We start from the raw sequence: 15,607 nt of genomic DNA, 5'->3' as shown, positions 1-15,607 counted from the left end.
CTGTAATGTCGCCACTCTGCTGTTCATATAGCTGCTGCTTATGGCCAGATCGAGGTGGGTATTCATTTTCAAGTTTTGAGATAACTTTTTGGATTAAGTTTCTTCTTTTTAACTTCATTTATTACCATGGTTTTGAGTTGTTGGATCCATATTTTGTTTCATTCGCTGGATGGAAGATGATTTCCTTTCATTTTGTTAGATTGGCTATGCTTTTGGAGAAATGGTGAACCCGGATGTAGTGAATCGTCAAAAGCAGGTCATTTTTATTTTTAAGTTTTGATCCTTTTTTTTTGTTTATATTTCTTTACATGTTTTTTTTAACCTTTTTTTGTTTTAGACTCCACTTATGTTGGCTGCAATGCATGGGAATCTCCTGCGTGAAGAAGCTCATTGAAGCTGAGCAAATGTGAGCCATTTTCCCATTTTTATTATTTTAAGGTTACAATTTAATGCATTATCCGTTTGGAAATATAATTTGATTGAATGATCTTTTATATGCTTTTCAGATCTTAAAGTTCGATTCCATTCATGAAGAACTTGCTTGCACTATGCAGCCTATTATGGTCACTCTGACTGCCTTCAAGCGATCCTCTCTGCCGCTCAACTAGCCCTGTTGCCGTTTCATGGTGTGTGTTTTTTTTCCTTAATCAAGATCGTATAACTATTTTGAATTAATTCAGGCCATTGATATCGGTTCTTAGTTAATCTTATATGTTTGGATCGGTTTTGATATCGGGGATATGCACGTTTTGTGAATATAAGAGATGCCAAGGGAGCTACTCCCTTGCACTTAGCAGCTCGTCAAAGGCGGCCTGAGTGCGTACATATCCTGTTAGACAATGGTGCTCTCGTTTGTGCCTCAACCGGCGGATACGTGTAATAATTCCTGCAAAGTTCTTGTTATAATTGATATTGTTATTATGTTTGTCAGTCTTTTAAAGATATAAATCATTGATTTTTGTTTTCTTCAGTTTTCCTGGGAGCACACCTCTTCACTTAGCTGCTAGAGGAGGATCTCTCGATTGTGTCCGCAAGTTGTTGGCATGGGGTGCGGATCGTCTTCAAAGAGATGCAGCCGGGTATAGTTTGATTTCATTTTATGCATATAGATTCCTGAGTTATTTTCTTATTGTACCCAATCTATTTGTTCTACATGGTTTGTGTTCATGTATGGTGGGGATCCGTTTTCTTACCATGTATGATATCATTGATGTCTAATTATTTCGGCCCTAAACTTCAGTTTCTGTATGTTTACAGGCGAATACCATATGTAGTTGCTTTAAAGCACAAACTTAGAGCTTGTGCAGCCCTGCTAAATCCTTCATCGGCAGAACTATTGTCTGGCCAGCACCTTTAAAGTTCATCAGCGAGCTTAACGGGGAGGCGAAAACACTATTAGAACAAGCCTTAATGGAGGCAAACCGGGAAAGGGAAAAGAGCATCCTGAAGGGAACAACGTACATATTTCTATCACCCTCACATTCCGACTCCGGGTTTGATGACAGTATTTCCGAGGTAAAATATCCGATGCCGTCAAAAAAAATTCCCTTTGCTTTTTATTTACATTTCTAACTTCAACCAAATCCAGTTCACAATAGTCCGGTTTTCCCTGTCATTAGTTAAGACTACGATGATGAGTAATATGTGTATACAATTAAATCGTTTCTTTGTTCGATATCCCTGTGATTTAACTCGTTCCGGCATCAATTCCGATCTTGGGAGCCTAGTTTTCTTTATGATCATATCTGTACTCTGTAGACTTGCCCTTGACCCTTGGTTTCAGTTGTGGAGCTCGCGCCAAGTAGTTCGGTCCCCGTCAGACCGAGATGCTATACAAAGTCACGAGTTTCATGGCCTAGAAATTCACAGCCTAAACTTTTTTGCTTTAGAATGCTCTAAAACCTATATTAGGTCACGGTAATCTTTTTGGTATGACCCTAATAATTCCAGTTGGCTTCTAGGTTTTTGTTATGTGAATAATTTGTGAAGGACTGTATTTTCTTTTAGTAGGTGAACTATTTATAAGAAATATTTGATGTAGGCTAGTGATGCCGAACTATGCTGCATATGCTTTGAACAAATCTGCAATATTGAAGTTGAAGATTGCGGTCACCAGATGTGTGCACAATGCACACTGGCACTGTGTTGCCACAACAAGCCAAACCCCACAACCGCAAGTCTAACACCCCCTGTATGCCTTTTGTCGGAGCACCATCGTCCGATTGGTGGTAGCCAAGATAAAGAATCACGATGAAGCAGGTCACGACATCGGAGATGTTAGTACATCGAAGCTGAGAAAGGGGAGGAAATCTAGGAATTTCAGCGAAGGAAGCAGCAGCTTCAAGAGTTTATCTGCGGTCGGTTCGTTTAACAAGATCGGTGGGCGTGGGTCCGGAAGGATTGCTACTGAAAACGAATGGGTGGATAAACCTTGAAAAAAACATGGCAGTTGGAAGTATGAAGTATCCGTATTTGTTATATAGATTTTGAGGGAAAATAAGTAAAGAAATGAGTTGCAGGTTGAAGTTGGAAAGTTCGATAAAAGCATCACTGGCTCCTATTTGTTGTGATTTTTAAATAACTTGACCATCACACTAATACATATTCTATTATTATTGTATTATCAGATCAAACGGCTGCCTATGATGAAAAATTTGTTAGTGTAATGTTGAAAAAATTTTAAATTAAAGATAATAACCTTAATTTATGACCCATTAATGAATTTTGGATGCGAAGAAGTGGAAGTAGATAATAGTAGCAGGGTCGATGTGGGACAGAAACCTAATTAAGAGAAAGGGTCCATTTGTTGTTGGTATTCTGGTGGATATTTTGTTTTTATTCTTGTGTCTTGTCCGGACAAGTACCAATGTACCAACTTGTCTATATGGGTCATGGTCTCATGGTGATGATAGAAGACATCTCATGGCCAGTCAACCAAACTATTCAGTGATTTTCTTTCTTTTTAAGCTCTAATCACCCAAAAAAAAACTCTCTTAGAAATAAAATAAAAAACATGTTTAACCTATAAGTTTTTGGTTTTGCAATGTATATTTTAATTATAACTTACAATTATATTAAATGCTAGAATGTAACAAAAATAAAAAATTGAAAAGATAAAAAAAACTCCGAGTTTAAAAAATAAATTCTAAAGAATTTATGGACAAAGTGAAAATGAATGGGAGAGAATGTTATATTTTTCCTAAATAAAATTTGAAAATGCGGTCTGTAAAGTAAGAATAATTGAAATTGGAAAGTCAATAAGATTAAAATATCAAACCTCACAAAAATAAATGTATTGGGAAAGATAATATCCAAGTCATTGTCATTGCCACCTCCATACCTTTGATAATTAAAGTCTTATAATTCTGAAACATATTTCAGTTAATTGTTGAGTGTTTAATATCACTACGTTTCCCAGGCCTTCTCTCCTATAGAAAACTGGGCACGTCAGGATTGAAACATGCGGGGGTCCAATTAAGCAATATTGGACAATATTTCATTTTTATAAGGTAAGTATTTCATTATTATTATCATAGGAAAAATAAATGAGAATATGATGACCAAAATTGTGGTTGATCTAGCCAAATGCACTATTTACGATTAGCCACGTTCGAGTGTTTGATTGTCAATTATTTATAACAAGTATGGAACATTAATCTATCTTATTATCCTTCACCCACTGTCCTCTCAGACTTTGAATGAAACAGATGTGTTTTTTTTCTTCAAAAAGATATTGTAGTTTGAACATAGATTTTTTGTTACAAATGGCATGTTTTGAATAATGATTTAGTTTAATTTGAATTAATATTTTAAGTTTATAAGATGATAAAATAAAAAAACTAATACTTTTTTATATTTAATTTTTACATTGATATATAATTTAGTATCTAACTTTTTAATGATGTAATTAGATGTCTTTTTTCTATAATTAGGTACTTAAGTTTCATTTGTGCAATCCGATACCTTTTTAATTAAACATGTTAATTGAATGCCTAATTGTTCGTTTAGTTAAAAATGTTAATATGTATTATAAATTCAAAAGTATGAACAACATAATCTAAAATTATATATTAAATTCTTAATTGAAAAAAGAGTTAAATACCTAATTGCACTAAAAAATAGATTCAAGTATATAGGTCATGGGGCTTGGGCCAAGCAGAGGATGTCGTTGGGAAACAGTAACATGAAATTTAATCAAGATTCAAGTAACTCAAAAAGGAAAGAAGAATAAAATTAAGAAATAGAGGGAGGGCTGTCCACTTCTATTCTAAAAACTGATACGAGAAATAAAATGAAGAAGTCACAAAGGAAAAAAACATTAATCATTCCTAAAACATATACGAAAACTGGATCAGAATACATGAGACCAACAAGTTTGATGCCAATGCAAGACACATGATTAGAGGGAGGGCTGTCCGCACATGCACGAAAACAGCACTGGAACTCCATGATTGTTATCATCAGCTGCATCATGAGAAGAACTTGTTCGAGGAGGAGCGACGCTGCCATTAACAAATAACGAATTCGGTTCTAAATCAGGCCGAGTCAAGGCAAACTCATTCGGTCCATAGAAAGTTGTAGTAGGACTCTGATTCTTCCTTCTATATTCATCGACCACCCTCTTTTCCTCCTCGAAGAAGTAGCCGAGTGATGCCACATTGTTGCTTTAACATTCTCACCACCACTACAATTCCTTGAGCATAAAGAAAGAGCCAAACTTTTGACCTCCTGTTGCATCTTTTTTCTCTTGGTGCTTCAATTTTCCTTCCTTTAACAGATCTTTTAGACAGTTCCAAGATGCTAGAAACACCAATTAGGCTCCCAAGTGAAATACTCTTGTCATGGAAACGACCCGTCGACTGAAATCCAGCAACCCAAAATGTACCAAATCTAAAGAAAAAATATTTTAACCAAACTTGCTGTAGTTACCGACTATGTCACTGACCTGTGTGTTCTACATCTGAAGAGGAATCTGCAGAGGAAGTTGGAGAACCAGTGAGTGAAGTGTTGAATGATATGGATCCTGTAATCATGGTTTCTTGCCAGCCCGAGTCTCACATTCAGTGGCTGCAATCCCCAGCGGCCAACCTTCTTCCTTTAATCAAATCAGAAATTCAATAAAACGAACTTATCATAACTGTAGTACTGTAATGACAAACAAAAGCCAACATGACAAACAAGAAACTGGACACATTATCAGAGACATTATAAGAAAACAAAGTGACCCACAATTATAAGATAAGAAAGAATATTAAAAAAAAATCCGAAAAAACCAATGAGAGAATAAATCCAAGAACTAGTAGAGACCTGTCGAGCCATGTATCTGCCAAGCCAAAGTACTTTTGATGTTAATTGATTCTTCTTAAGCAAAACTGGTGGTTGAGAACTTGAGCAAATGAAGTAAATTAGTTAAAGATTGGACATTGATTGAAGAAGAAATGTGGGTTACATGTTATGAAATAGAGTGAAGGTCAGATTAAAAGCAAGGTGAAGATGGTCAGAAGAAAGGAAATTAATGAGTAAAGGGTCTAATCAAATGGAAACATTCGTTTTTTTATTACTTTGCTTGTTTTCATACGTTTTGTTGACTGAGAAAAATATCAACGAAATCATTACGAGCTTTGAGGAAAAATAAACTAATCAAAAGCAAAGGTGCAGAACAAGTTCAGATGCTGTCTTTCGAAAATTACTTTTGTACCCAATTTGCAATTTATATGTTCTTAAAGACGGTAAAGATTTTGGTCGTTGACAGGATGCTTTGTAAACTTGGATGGAAAAAATATGTAACAAAAATATCAAGGTAAAATAGTAAGGTAAGAAGTTGATGATGAGGCGAGACAAGGAGGATCCAAGGATAACTTTTGCCTTGGTGGATAATAATTACAAGCGTATGACAGAAGATTTGATTGTCTGAATATCAGTCCTCCATAACTAGAGAAAGTAGAAAAATAATTTAAACACAACCTACCATTACAAAAAATGATAATATGAATTCGCCAAAAAAAAAGGGTTATAACAAATAATACGAATACTGAGTCGTCCCTTTTATTTTGGTCTGCAAACAGGCTTTAACTTGAAGGGGCCACAAGATACGGGCCTCAAGGAACCCAATGAAGTGCCGCTTTCACTGTCATGACCCAAAAAAACCCATATCTTCATATAAGTTCCCCCAGTCTGTTGGTCTGATTAAAAACATAAATTGTGATGTAGAGGGACAAATATCAGGGTCCACCCACAGAATTACACCAAAAAGGTGGACAACCCCGTAATAAACTCCTTTCCTCAATTCAGAATTTAAACCCTTTGATTGAATCAGTCCAGTCCTGCCCCTGAAACTATCTCAAAACTTAGACTGAAGAGACGACGTCAACTTTACACCAAACCTTTAGAAATGCTCTACACCAACATTCAACATCATCTTTTTTTAACGTCAGATTTTTGTTTTTCGCAGCCACACGATTTATATATGCATCTCCTATAACTTTAAAAATATCTTCTTTTTCTGTTAATGCCTATATAATCTGATCAGGGCCGGCCAATACATGTGCCACATGGATGACGGCCCAGGGAAACATGTAGGGGCATCAGTAGAATTGATACGCACTCGGCCATTGATGACAACTGCAGTGAATGGGCGGCCTTTGTAATCCTCACCTCCTTTCTGTAGGTTATTCCCAGCATGTAAGGGCAACGAGTGCCACAACCACAACACCTCTTTCGCCGTCCTCCGTACCTATCGCAAGCTTGACCTTGCCACTAAGCTCATGATCGCTGCCCAAACCGCCATGGAACGTGTCTTTCCATTATTTATTTTTCTTTTCATTTTCCTTTTTAGTCATTTATCTGCTCATATATGGACTGTAGTACTTTTAAATTAGTTAGTATTAGTTTTTGCTTGATTACATTTTGGATTCGAATGGAAAAAAATATTTTAAGAGAAGTTGAACTTGAAATTCCAACTTTGCTTTACGAAATACTGAATAGTTTACTTTTATAGAATGCTTATGTTAGAGTTACTTTTACTTTTATTGATTCTATATTTAGCAATTCTTGAACAGTTTAACTGCAAAAAATCAATCGGCAAGGAAGAAAAGGCATTTGTTTTCTTCAATACTAATATGCGAAGTGATGCAGGTGTTCGGAGCAGAGTATGTCTCGCTCCATGTGAGAAAGAGTAACAGGGCAACATTTAATATGTATGCTCAGACGTTGGGTTATAAGATACATGATGTGGAGGTGATAATATGATGGGGAGGATGCATACGACATGCGGAAGTAGTTAAAAGGTAAGAGTATTCATCATCACAACCATCAAAACCACCACCACCACCACCCATGATGGTGTGGATTTTTGTTCGGGTGATGCAAGAAGCGCGGAAACAAACTAATACGAGAGGAGATTCTAAATCAGAATCAAAAGCTCGCACAGAATCTGGTTCAAAAGCTGGATGATTACTTGGAGGTAAACATAAGTATCTGAAGAACTATAAGTGGCATTGGTTTATATTCTCTAGGCTATTATTTCTTGCTCATGATATTTTCAGTTTGTTTATTGAAGTAATAATCTGACTGTAGATTTCGAAACTTGTCGGTTTCCTACATGAGATATTGTATGATCCCAGCTAAATGCAATGGTTTCTTTACTATCTCTTTTGCAATGCGTCTTGTTTCAATTCCAGTAAGATGTCTTCCTTGTCACTTTCTGCATTCATGGTTTATGATATGTTGACGTCTCGACTTCCTGCACTCCCTTTGTAATCTTTGCTTGTTCAGATCCTTTTCTTGCAGTTTGCTTTCAATGTTTTCCCTTGTTCATGCAACATAACTTCCCGTCATTGTTTGGGGCCCAAACGAAGTGTTAGTTGGCAGTCTGTTATTGTGGAACAAAGTGATATTTAGTTGGCAATCTGCCAGTCCTGTTGGTATTTGTATCATGCCATTGCTAATATGATGTAAGCTGCCTTGATCGAACATTCTTAACCTGGGGAGAGTAGTGGAAATGGATATGTTTGTAAGACAAACACAAACAGGACAGACAGTGGCTGCAAAGTCAGAGGCAATGATCATGTTGGTCGAGTTTCAATGGACATTTCCCATAATATATACTACTATATAATTTGGATGGATTTCAAACTTCATAGAAAATGTATGAATTTTTAAGCATAAAGCATGTTCTGGGAATAACCTACAGAAATTACATTTGTTTATTATACGGTACAAGTATAGGGGCATAAAATTATTATCTCGCTCAGGGTATTAAAATTTATTGGACCGGCACTGAATCTGATGAATATCAAAAAGCTTTGAACCAGTCATACATTGATAATTACACCACATTTTTTTTCTTGGTATCTTCACAAAAACAAAACTGTTGTTCGGTATCACACCACCTTATTTTTTTTCTTTTAAACATATTAAAAAAATGAATATTGCTTGCTTTTGAGAACAAGAGGGATTTACTCTTCATCCGGATCATTCTTTACCAGCTTACAACTGGTAAACAATTGATTATCCAATTTATTACGTATAAGTTCAGCGCGTTCTTGATTTAATTCTCTTATTAATCGTCCACCTAACTTTATGTGTGCTGCATTGAAAGCATCGTTCTAGACATATAACCTTAATCAACCACCAAAACAGTTAACCTACCATCTCGGTCCCTTTCTTCTTCCTACTATAGTTGGTGAAATACGCTGCTTTTTGTAGGATTGGTAACCTGCAGAAAGTGGGAATTCAACATCTTGGTTTTAATATTCATTAATATGGTTTGGTCAGCTGATGTTAGCCCCATTGCTTACCTCGTAGACGTAACCTCTTCTGTTTGCCGATGACTTGTCCTTCCCTAAAACCATAACTGGGCCAGTCTTGTCGGGTAGAATGAACCTTCATTTAACCAACTTTGGATTCTAAACACTATTTTCCTCCTTTTTGTCTTCTTAGTTTGTACTGCGACTAACAACCTTCTTCGTCTTCTTTCCCTTGCTTTTTCTGGAGATTAAAGAAACCCTATTTTCTGCCTTCATTTCTATAGAAAAACTATTTTTGCATTAGATTTTTTAATATCTATTTGGGTTTTTTTTCTTTTCTGTTTCACTTTCTAGCTTTGCTTCAGAGCTTTGAGCTCTCTCGTGCTTCAAGAAAATCTTGAGTTCTCTGTGTTTGAGGTAAGCTTTTTACGGCTCTAATGTTTTTTCCCCCTCTTCCCTCGGTTACTCTTTTCATCTCTTTCCCTCTCTGTTATTTGATGCATAATTAATTTTGTTTAATGTTTCAAAATCCATTGAAGGCCGCTGTTTTTCTTTGCTGTAAAATTTTTCTGATGCTCCAACGTAAACTTTCTGGTTTTAAGCCGACCTTGAACTTCCTCTAATGAAGCTGACCCTCTCTTTGTCAAAGAATCCCAAAACAGCAATAAATATCAGGCAAATAATGATAACTATCTCAAAAAAAAATCCCAAATTTTCATAAACTTTTCAAACAATATGAGTCCTCTCTGCTGATTAATCAGCAGATTAAACAGTCAAGACATTTTTTTTCATCAGAAGTTTAATTCCTTTTTTCCCCCGTGAGTTTTTCAGATTTTACAGGAGAGTTGGCATATATGTTGAAATCAAGCATTGTTCTAGTGGAAAAATCAGAGTTTTAAGGAATCAATTTGTAGTTGTCGTGTGTTCACATGGGAAGGGAATTTCATGAACAGTCCGATGATGCTGAATTCGAGAATTATCATCCAGGTTGCATGGGGGCTTATTTAATGTACTCGACAACCATCATTGGTATAATGTCAAAAAGATGCTCCCGCACAGGAAGTTCAACAGAGGAAGACGTGCCAGATGTAAGGAACTCTCAATTTCATCATAAAATATTTCATACTACCAATATTTTAGGAATTCTATATTTTGATTAAATGCATGGTGAAAGCACCAGTTTTGTCTTTCTTTCTTATTGCAGCTGTTCAAATCCACAAACTATTTCCATGGAACGTGAACATGTTGAATATCAAAGATTATTAATGCAGAGGCTGAACAAATCCAAGTAAGCTGACACTAAATTCATTGATTTCCACGTATAAATATTGGATATGGTGATCTTCAAAATACCAAATGATTGGCCTGATTTAACGGGTTCAACAGCAAACAAGGAAAAAGGATCAACTAACAAAAGGTCCGGCAAAGTGCCCACAAAAGGTTTAACAAGTAAAGAGAGGGTAAGGAAGAGAGCGATAACATTGGGTTTTAGGGCATTCGGCAAGATCAAAGTGCAGCAAACTGATTCAACTCATCATCTGGAACCTTCAGGTTTCGGTCTAGGTTGGATGAATCCGATCATTCCTTGTCCGCAAGCGAGGTGACACCTCCAACATGAGCTCAACAAAGAGTAAAAAGCCTGATATTCATGAAAGAATAATGGGACCAACAATTTGAACATGTTTTCATACAATCAGGTCGAGGCTGTGGATGTTTTGGAGATATTCAAGGTTAACAAAGATTTATTCCTACACATTCTCCAGGATCCTGAGGTGGTATTTCACAACATTTTCCTGGAAGCCGAACTTCCAAGGCAGTAAAATAACAAAATCAGGCTCATTTCCGATGCCTCATTCGCCTCGCACCGGGTATCTTAGGTCTACTACACTTGACACAGCAGAAGGAAGTATGGTCATTCCGAAGGGGAGAAAAATCTGTTCCGGATGCTCAATTATCCAAGTCAATGGCCGTAACGAGAACCAACAATTGTTTTCAGAGCATCATAAAGAAGCAAACTCTTCATCTCAGGGATCTGATTCCCAAGGTGGAACCATTTAGTTATGAATCGTCTCAAGGATATTAAGCAGAGTAAAGCAGGCCCTCCAGGAAAGAAAGACTATTAACCATACAAGGGCCAATGAGCTCTCCCTCCAGGTTTCCTCAAGAGATACATTGTCCGCAAATGACAGAGACACGTCGGAATGCTCGGAAAGACTTCCAATAGTTGTCTGCCAAACAATGCTGATGATCATGACATCGGCAATGGTAGATTGAAAAGGATAAACAAAGTCTATAAATGAGTCCCTAGATAGATACACTCAATTGTTTCAGCATAGTGGGAGCAAAGAAGTCAATTTGAATCACTCAAGGAGCTTAAAGTTGAGGAAGAAGATAAAGTTCCATCAAGAGGGAATAATGCTCCCAAGTTTTTCAGAAGGATTTCATCCCTATTTGATCTTCAATCCTTTTGCTCTCTTCTATGAGGTGTCTTGCCACGCTCTTTCTTCAGAGATCCTAAACAGGAACATCCAAAATAATGATGCAGACAAGGAAACCGATACGCATAATGAGCCAAAACCAACTAGTTTCTGTGAAGAAACAGAAAAAGTTGAACTAGCAGTAGCTTTTATAGAGTCTGAATTGCAGGAAAACACAAGAGAAGGATCGAAGAACCGTGGTTCAACCGATTTATCAGTGGATAAAAGTGGCGAACAAGTTGCTAGGCCATGTGAGTTCAATGAAAAAGCAGTTGAGCTTATGCAACGAACTTCAGATTTAAGTGATATAACCAGCACAGCGAACCTTTCAATGTCAAAGGTAAATATGTCTTGCAACTTGAACTTGCACGTTAATGCGATTAAGATTGAACCGATGAACAATTAATAAAGTTTTTTCATCTGTTCTTGATGGCTAAACTTTTACGAGGTTTAGGGTTGAAGCACTCGAACTTTCCCGACGGTGAAACAGAGTTCTCAGGTTACGAAACCATGGGAGACAGCAGTCGGATCCTATTTGGGGAGGCTGATCCTTGGTACAATTACGTCAAAGACATTTTCGAGCTCTCAGGTTTCACAGAAGATGAGGGGAGCCAAACATGGTTCTCACCGGACCAACCATTGGACCCTTCAATGTTCATGGAATTAGAGATCCTATTGCACCCTGAACTGGAATCCACCATTGATGAAGTTGGAAGCAACTGTAATCACCAACTGGTTTTCGATCTCGTTAACGAGTCATTATTTGAGATCAATGAAAAATCATCTGTGGTATTTCCCCGAGCACTTCTCTTTCAACTGCGGCATTAGCTTGAAGCTTAAGAGAAACAATGTTGTTGAAGAAGTGTGGACCGAAGTTTGCAAAAACCTGGTATCCCAACCAGAACAAGACCAGTCATTCGATGACATTGTAGCCCGAGATATGGACAAAAATGCATGGATGAACCTTCATGTCGAATCAGAAGTCGTGACACTTGACCTAGAAAATAGTCTTTGATGAGCTTTAGATGAAGTTATTTGTTTTGACACAAGAAATTTGGCCAAATAAAACATGGGTTCTTGCTGAAATCTGTGTTCATGTATGAATAAACAAGATTTCATGGTTGTAGGACATATGGTGCCTTTGAAATTGAATTAGTCAGACGTGTACATACAGAATTTGTGTGTATTCTTTTTTATTTTTTTATAGTAATGATATTAATGTTTAAGATACGTTGTTAAACTTAGGGATAAGTTAATCAAAATTTATTTTTCAGATATGAATTAATTGTAACTTAATATTAGAAATTGAGTTTTAGAGGTAAACCATTTTTCTTAAAACTCAATTAATAGACAACAAAATTTAAATATTAAAATTTTTTAAAAAACAAATAAAATCTGCGATAAGCTTAATGACTGACACTAACGGCACTGATCTCACGCCGTCGTATCCTAAATCAAATCCATCTCGTGCCGTCTCGTTTTGTTATTCTTCGCTGTTTTTTTTTTCAAAGGTCGAAAAGTACTTCCTGCTCCTTCCTCTTCTCAATGTCAAACCCGGTTCAACCTCTACAACCGATTTACCATCCGATCCGCTCCTCAAACCCGGAGCTTTCATCGACGCCAGCGGCCAAATCCAATCGGCTGAGTCATCAGAGGCTCCAAATGGTTCGACTCCGAATGGCGCTCAGTTCGAGACGCCGGTACAAGGTCGGATATCTCGCCGTCCCCGGCGGAGTCTAAGGGAAGCAGCGCGTGGTGCCTCCGGAGACTTGGTTGCCAGCTGGATGGTTGATCGAAGATAGGGTTCGGAGCTCCGGTGCAACAGCTGGACTGGTTGATAAGGTTAGATCTCAGTTCTAACATGATTTCTTTTGCTCACAAGTTTAATCTTAGTGCATTGATTATAATTTTATCGAGTTTCCTCTTTGTGAGTCGATGATTATTTGGTAACAAGTTACGTGTACATCACATATGTAGTTCTCATTTGGTGGATTAAGCTATATCCATATTTTGCAGCCTGAAGACTGAAGTGTCAGTCTTAACCATCAAATCTATACACGAGTAGAGAAAATCAGTGTGTTCTTAGGTTTGACAAATTTGATTTAAAAAGAAACTCAACTTTGTTGTTCATTGCTTCTATTCTCAAGCCTTGGAAAACTAAATGATATATTAGTTGTAAAATGCAATCCATTTCCTGCTTATATAAATCTGCTTAGTATCAGAAAAACAATGATCCTTATGATTATGGATCTTTTGAACTCTAATTTAGGTAGCCATGGACTAAAATTTAACCTGCACATTGAAAGGCTAAAAGTTGCATAAACACTCATATAATAGATTTTGTCTTTTGTTCTATCACTGAAACAAGATGCATTGCATATATTTGGTGAATGAATGTAGCAAATATGGTTCAGTTGGTTTAGAAAACTATGGAAATAAGAAATTTTCATCTCATTTATATTGATTTTTGGGTTGAGATTAGTTCATTTTGACATATCTGTAATACATTTCTTGTTTACGTTGGTTGTTAGAATGTAATTGGTAACCTGTTGTTGTATTTTCTATAGTGAGATAATTGACAATGTGATGATAATATAACATACATGATCGCATTTCTTGTGCAGTATTATGTTGATCCATCCACGGGTCGAAAATTCAGATCGAAGAAAGAAGTTCTGTACTATCTAGAAACTGGAACGCCCCCCACCTAAAAGAAGAAAGGAACAGAGACTTCTGGCAGTGAAGATGTTGTAAGACTGAAATAAAAAACTTGTTGTTTGAAGATGCTGAACATTTACCCAATTCTTGACTTCTTAGTTCTTAATCCACTGGCTGTTGGTGTATTCTTGAATTTTGTTTTGCAGGGTACAGGGAACTCGGGGCAAAAAACAGAAGAAACCTGATAAAAAGTTGAAGCCTTTGAACTTTGATTTCATTAACATACCGCAGAAAGTAGATTGGTTGTTGACGAATGCCTCTGAAGACTTCTGGACTCCCTTCTTTGGGGATGACCAAGTGGCTGAACCAACTAGACAAGATTGGGCTGGTGCATTTGCATTCGTAACTTCCCGCAAAAACAGTCAAACAATGTATTGAAGATGTTCTATGTCTGATTATTAAGACGGTTTCATCCTGACCATCAGTAGGCCTTTTTTTGTTTCGTCTCCAATACTTTTTGTTTCAGCTCTAATTCACTCATGTCTAGTCATCTTTGATTGAACAAACAGGCAAGCTTGACACGAGTTGAGACGTTCTTGTTCTAGGTTATAAGTTTGTTACACACTATTGTATTCATTTTTTGTCATCTTTCCTCTGTTCATATGTAACATGTAGCTAGACCACGTTCTTACTAGTTTTGTTGTTTGAAAATTATAGCATATGGTTTTCTGTAGTTTTTAGATAATCACATACCGAGCTTTGTTTTTTGAGATTTCATGGATTCCATTTCCTCTTTGTTTCAGCAATGCATTTCTCAATAGAAGTAAACGTGAGCATATATTTTCCTTTCAGCAACCAGGCCGATAAAAACAATTTGATTGCGAAATCAAATGCTGTAAGCCAAAGTTGGTTGAAATCTTTTAAAACTTTGATGATTATTCCCCCACAAGGTGCAAACACAGTAGTCCATGTTCAAAAGTTATTCCTGTTTTGCTAGGGGGGGGGGGGGTAAATAAAATCAACTTGGTTTGCACCGAGTTCAAGATCTTTGACAAATGGAATTGGAGGTTTGATTGAGTTGGCTGCTCAACCCGCTATGATTCTAAACTCGCAACGGAGAAAAAGAATTGGAAGTTCAGAGGCATGTAAAATGTTAACCTGTGTCTATTGGGGGGGGGGGACAAAGGTTATTGAAATGTATGTTCGGGTGAATTTAATGAAAATAGTATATTAAATCTAAAATTATAGTTAAAATCTTCTATTCATGATTAAGGCTTTCTCAGTCCCTACTAAAAGACCCTTATTAACCAAATTGAAAATCTTCTATTCATGATTAAGGCTTTCTCAGTCCCTACGAATATTAATATACTGGAACACTGAACTGTCCACAGTATATCCCGTAATCGCAACTCATAACCTAAAACCTAAAATCACAACTCAGTCCCATCTCCATCTCTCACTCTCTCACCCATCTCCGACGAAATCCGTCCCCATCTCCGGCGAAATCCGTCTATCTCCATCTCTCAGAGCCACCCTCACAATCAGAAATGGAAAATCAACCAAATCAACCAACGAGGGTTAATTTTTTTAATTATTTTCTTTTAGAAATTTTTGCATTATTATTAGGTTTTTCATATTGAAATTGATGATAAGTTTACTGGTAATTTCAATAATAGATTAATCATTTCACTTAGATTGCTTATTAAATCAACCGAGAATCGCAAC

At 36.8% G+C, this 15,607-nt stretch overlaps 1 protein-coding gene and 3 pseudogenes across 1 annotated transcript; 3 read left to right on the top strand and 1 right to left on the bottom strand.

The window, feature by feature from the left end:
- The first annotated feature begins 331 nt into the window (after positions 1-331).
- LOC120137160 lies at positions 332-2,543 on the top strand (annotated as a pseudogene).
- Positions 2,544-4,275: 1,732 nt separating this feature from the next.
- Positions 4,276-5,319, bottom strand: LOC120137122 (annotated as a pseudogene).
- Positions 5,320-10,854: 5,535 nt separating this feature from the next.
- LOC120137121 lies at positions 10,855-12,146 on the top strand. The gene is made up of 2 exons (XM_039152961.1): positions 10,855-11,564; positions 11,673-12,146. The coding sequence occupies exons 1-2, from the start codon at positions 11,163-11,165 to the stop codon at positions 11,676-11,678; spliced, it is 408 nt and encodes a 135-aa protein (XP_039008892.1). The 5' UTR covers positions 10,855-11,162; the 3' UTR covers positions 11,679-12,146.
- A 487-nt stretch (positions 12,147-12,633) lies between these two features.
- On the top strand, positions 12,634-14,587 carry LOC120137139 (annotated as a pseudogene).
- The last annotated feature ends 1,020 nt before the right edge of the window (positions 14,588-15,607 follow it).

The sequence above is a fragment of the Hibiscus syriacus genome, unplaced genomic scaffold (assembly GCF_006381635.1).
Source record: "Hibiscus syriacus cultivar Baekdansim isolate YM2019G1 unplaced genomic scaffold, ASM638163v2 tig00110652_pilon, whole genome shotgun sequence".
Taxonomy (NCBI): Eukaryota; Viridiplantae; Streptophyta; class Magnoliopsida; order Malvales; family Malvaceae; genus Hibiscus; species Hibiscus syriacus.
Note: the sequence above shows the minus strand (reverse complement) of the source record. Positions and strands in the feature narration are given on the sequence as shown.

Bases quoted from the DNA above. Each gene is read 5' to 3' on its own strand.
- LOC120137121 (XM_039152961.1), top strand. From the start codon at position 11,163: ATGCTCCCAAGTTTTTCAGAAGGATTTCATCCCTATTTGATCTTCAAT.